General features: G+C 41.0%; 1 protein-coding gene across 1 annotated transcript in view; it reads right to left on the bottom strand.

Moving 5' to 3' along the window:
* Nipped-B (Nipped-B cohesin loading factor) overlaps positions 1 to 3,362 on the bottom strand; it is a 9,480-nt gene extending 6,118 nt beyond the window's left edge. The window contains exons 1-2 of the mRNA XM_011496172.1: positions 2,733 to 3,362; positions 5 to 2,419 (exon numbers count right to left, since the gene is read on the bottom strand). Coding sequence (XP_011494474.1) covers positions 5 to 2,063 — 2,059 coding nt within the window. The 5' untranslated portion in view covers positions 2,064 to 2,419; positions 2,733 to 3,362. The remainder of the gene's footprint in view (positions 1 to 4; positions 2,420 to 2,732) is intronic.
* Between the last annotated feature and the right edge of the window lie 1,852 nt (positions 3,363 to 5,214).

The following is a 5,214-nucleotide window of genomic DNA, read 5'->3' as shown; positions in this document are numbered from 1 at the left end:
GCGCCTAAAGACTTTAATTTAGCTGCTTCAGAGCACAAAGCTTGCAATTGATGGTCAGCAATTAATAATTCTTGTGGTACATCGCCATCTTCCTCTATTTCATCCAGAGCTGCTTCTTCAGTATTTTCAAAAATTGTCTCTACTAATGTATTAAATCGCTGATACGTATTAGTTTCCATAAGCTCTTCTACACTGAGCTTTGGTAATACAGGAACAAGTTTTTTTTCGAATTTTCTGATTTTTGGCTTAACGGGTGACAGAGTCTCATCCTTTTTGTCTTCATCAACGTCGTCGTCATCATCATCGTCGTCGTCGTCGTCGTCGTCAATTAACCTTTTCCTTCTAGCAGATGATAAACGTTTCTCATCCGTATTTCTTTTCTTTTCTGCTTTCTCCTTTTCTTTTTGCGCTTGTCGCTCTTTCGCTCTGGATTTAAAGTATTTATTATTTTTGCCAATTTCCTCTTCACTGTCAGATTCAGATTTAATAGATTTTTCATCGTGATCTCGACTCGATATACTTGTTCTTGTCGCACGCATGGGAGATTTTTCATTAGAAGTATTGAGAGTTTTCTTCATTAATGCCTGATCTGCTAAAGATCTATTTAACATAATAATGGGTTCTTTTAAAGAAATTTTCACATCCTTTTCAAAAACATTATTTTGTTGCTGGTCTTGTTGAAATAAATGGGCTTGTTGCATCTGCGACTGATTCATATGCTCCGATTGATGTTGGTGTTGTGGATGATGATGTTCTAATGACATATGTGGATGCTGATGATGATGTTCTTGAAGCTGATGCTCAAATAAGTGTGGCTGCGGTATTGATACTGAATGCGGTACAGATTCTGACAAAGGCATCATGGTATTGTCCAAGCTTGTGTTTGTATTAACATTGTCAAATAAGCTAGGCTGAGATGTCATAGCAGTTGGGATCATCTCTCTACTGTGATTTGTATCCAAGCTTCCAATTGGTAAATCGATTTCAGGAAGACCTGTAACATGGTCAAGTATGAATTGCTGATTATCGTGAATTGTATGATCAATGTCCATTGCTTGAGGTATCTGAGATTGATGCATTTGTCTGTTCATCATAGGATCATAAATTTGTTGATGTACACTCATTGCTGGTTGGTGCATCTGATGTTGATGCAATGGATGATGATGCTGTGACTGCATTTGATGATGTTGCGTTACTGAAATTCCACTATCAGTTGGTGGTGTCATATGCATATTATGTTGTGGCGTCATTCCACTCGACATTATATGATGTTGAGGGGTGACATTACCAAGAGATGATATTAGAGGACTAGGAGTGCTCATGTGCGCTGGTGAATGCATATTAAATTGAGCAGTAACATTATTGAGACAATGAGTATCTTCTATTATGTGCTGCGGAGTAGTCGAAGTCCTTGTTTGTTCTGTTATGACAGTCGCACGAGACGACGGAGAAGGCACGGTAAAAGGACTGCTTTGCGTAACATCAGCATGATTTTGCGGTGCGACAGGCATCCTAGGTTGTTGGGCATGGGGAATACCACCAGGTAACATGGTTCTCCCGACTGCCATGTGCGCAGGACTACCTTGTGGGGTTTGTCTCGAACTAGAAGAATTCGAATAAGACGGTGAGAAACGTTCGTAATTACTCGCCATTTGATGGCTTTGTTGTGGCCAACTTCTAGGAGAATTGTACTGAGGTCCCTTGAATACATGTGGATTTGTTTGTAGAATGGCTTTTAAAAGCTCCGGAGCATTTTGCTGAGCTTCTAAAGGTTGCTCAAGATTTGCATAGTGATCTTTTAACTCAATATGATCGGACGAGGTCTGAGAGAGAGACATGATTAACTGGGGTACCAAATTTTCATCTCGCATACTTAAAAGAATTTGTGCCTCGTCCGCAACTCTCGGATGGAATAAAAGAGACTTATTTGTTAAAGTCTGCGGCAATGGAGTAGGAAGAGGCATTTCAGGCAACAGATCGGAGAGACTTGCTATTCCCGCAAGGGTAGTGATTGGTACACTCGGTATTACCCCATTCATTTTGATTTGGATTTGTTCTGGCATCTGATAGCTTGCCCTCGGTCCAAGTATAAATAGAGCGCAAGTGCAGAGAGGATGTAAATCTCTTGGGTTAAAATATGTAGAATCACAATTGTGTGTACTGGTCTGTAAGATGCATGTTTATCGTACCACGGATTCCCTCGCAAAATAACAATCGTTTGTTGAATCTCACAACTGTCACTTTATAGTTTAGCTAAAACAATATTGACACTAGCACAAGTGCCAAGGTGCCAGACACACAAAACAGTTCTCTCAAGTTCCCATGTTGTCTCAAGGCAAGGGTCAACCAAATTTTGAAGAGGCTCTAGGGTCCTGCAAAAGTTGATCCATGTTTTGGTACACCTGCCTCGGCACTGGATCTGAAAGCAAAGCAGCTTCGTGAAGGACTGAATGACGAGGTAGCGAGGAAGTGACGACGAGATGTGCGACGAGATATACAACGAATTAGCGACAAGTTAGCGACGAGGTAGCGACGAGGAGGTGAGGTGGAGGTGAGGGAAGAGCACTGAGCGCAGGATAGGGAGGGGTCTCACCTTGGTCGCAGAGACAACGCGGATCTCTGGTCCAGAAGCTTAGGTCGTATACAGGGACGCGGCACCTACAACGAGAAAAACAGCTCGAGTGTGGGAGGTCGAGTGCAGCGGCGACGACAACTCGGTCGCCTATATTTACCAAAGGCGCTTGTTTTGGTCGGCTCTCGCCTTCTAGCTAGCCTGTCATCCGCGGACCGTGGCCTACTTGGGTCCTTGCAGCTCCTCGCGCGTTTCCGGGCAGTTGCCCCGGGGCGGCTTCCCTCCTTAGACGTCTCGGTCCCGTCGCTAGATAGGTTGCGAGTTCAAGCGGCCTCCGACTAGTTTAGAGTAGCAGCCGCGGCTCTCTCGCGGGGACGTCAGGCAGCGATGCAACGCAGGAACGCGGCACACACTTCTTTACTGGCGTTCCCCGCGACGGTGCGCTAATATTCGACTTGGGGCCGCGACGTCGAAGATCTGTCTTAGGGATTCGCGCGCACGGCCGCTTGCGGCACAAGCACTATTTATAGTGCAGATACGAAGAAAACAGACACAAAGGCGTCCATTTTGCTAGATGCTGCTCTCTCTCTCCTCTAGTCCTGTCTCCGCCGCGGGTTTGGTGGCGGCGCTGAGGCGAGACAGACAACGGGACTGACGCAGACGGAGATAGTGCCGATGCCAGCGCACACACGTACACCAATACGGGCGCTCTTGCAGGAATAGCGGGATAATGGATGGAGCCGCCGTCGCCGCCGTCGCCACCGCCGCAGCTACCACCGCCGTCACCGCTGCTACCGCCGCTGCCACCGTCACCGCCACCGTCGCCGTCGCCGTCGCCGTCACCGTCGCCGTCGCCGTCGCCGTTGTCGCCGCCGCCGAGGCCTGCGCTCGAGCGAGAGAGAGAGAGCGGAAGTTGCGTAGTCTGGTGCGCGGGGGCCACAGAAGATCTTGGGAGCGCGAAACGTCCGATCCGAGGTCTCAGGGTCTTCGCCGCGTAAGGAGAAGGCTCGTCATGACAACGCCAGAGGTCGCGAGTAGTCCGGGACGCAATTTGAGGTGACGGTAAAGGGCGCGGGCCGTGGAACGGGGATCAGGAATTGTGATTCCCGGAAATCCGCGACCGCGGCCGCGAACTTTGGAGCTCTCTAATGCTCCTGAGCTGTTGAAGTCGCGGAGGCTCGATCAAATGCGCTTCTCCTGGAGCACGAGCAACTGCTGCCAGCTATAAGCAATTCCGGGATGTAGGTATGTGCGCGCGCAGTGTTTCTCGCGGCCGCGAATTTTTAAATTTGTTTAAAACCTACGAGGTACCCTCGTTGCTTACGAGGGTCAGTTACAGTTTTCAAAGAGTCACTGATCAAACATTCTTATTTAATTCGAACGATTTATTTCGCTTTCGGCGCAGTTGTTTTTCATACAAAATGCAAGAAGGGTATTAAGGTTTGCAAAGCACCTCTTATTAGCCATCATCAGATATATTTTTATGAAATTTTAATCTTATTAGTACAAAATCGGTTAAATGACTACTGCTTAAATAATCTTGTAAAATTAATTCATTTAACTTTCACTCGATTGACTTTTATGATTTTTGAATGTGAAAAAAGATGTGTTCTTTATATATTAAAGAATGTAGAATTTAATTCAATATTTGTTTAAAAGATTCCTTTGCTCAAAATTTTTTCAAATGCTTTTTTTTTCATTATATTTATTTCAAAATACTTTAGATGATTATATTCACACGAAACGTCAAACCATTCATTTCAAATTACAATTATATTATTATCGGTAAAATCATTTTATTTATTTCTTAAAATTGATTGCATTATCAATCTAGAACATAGGGAATTACAGAAATTTAATGCCTATTAATACTATAAAAGATTCCATTGTCTATCATAATAAAACGTAAATTCTTCATATTTTTGGTATATTTATTAAGAATAAGATTTATTTTGTAAAATTATTTATAGTATTGATTATTAATTTGATTTAAAATAAATTTGAAAATTATTATTAATTTAAAATATAAATATAACTAGTACATGTATGTTCTTTGCAAAAATTGAGAATTGATTGTAATTTTCCTTTTTTTTTTTACGTATGAATCTATAAATGTATTGAAATAATGAAACCGTAACTTTACACAAACAAGACCTGTTCCTCAATACCAATTCATCAAATTCATTGAACTTTTTAAAAAGTAATGTTTATTAATATTGTTATAATATTTATAAGTTCAACACAATAGAATAAAAATACTAATAGTTGCCCAATATCCTAATATTTATAATACAAAGATAAAGTTGTTTTTATTTCATTATCTTTATTAAAATTATGAGCGTACGTATATATTTTTTATTTAATGTTACCAAAAGTTTATAATCTGATTTTTTAATAATAATATTTTATAACAAATAGATCGGTTAATAAAACATTTTTATAAACTTGTGATCAATAAATATTTATAAATATTTAAAATTTGGTCATTATTTTATTCTAATAAATTTTAAAAGAAATACATTTAAAATACGGTCGATTAATAATATGTTTACTCTGTTTTAAATAATTTATAAGGTTAGATGATTTTTATTTTTGTGAATGACTCGTTAAAGGTAATTTTATTTGAAAATTATAATATGCTT

Source organism: Ceratosolen solmsi, unplaced genomic scaffold (genome assembly GCF_000503995.2).
Source record: "Ceratosolen solmsi marchali unplaced genomic scaffold, CerSol_1.0 scaffold11, whole genome shotgun sequence".
In the NCBI taxonomy this organism is placed as follows: Eukaryota; Metazoa; Arthropoda; class Insecta; order Hymenoptera; family Agaonidae; genus Ceratosolen; species Ceratosolen solmsi.
The sequence above is the reverse complement of the archived record's forward strand: the minus strand, read 5'-3'. Positions and strand labels throughout refer to the sequence as shown.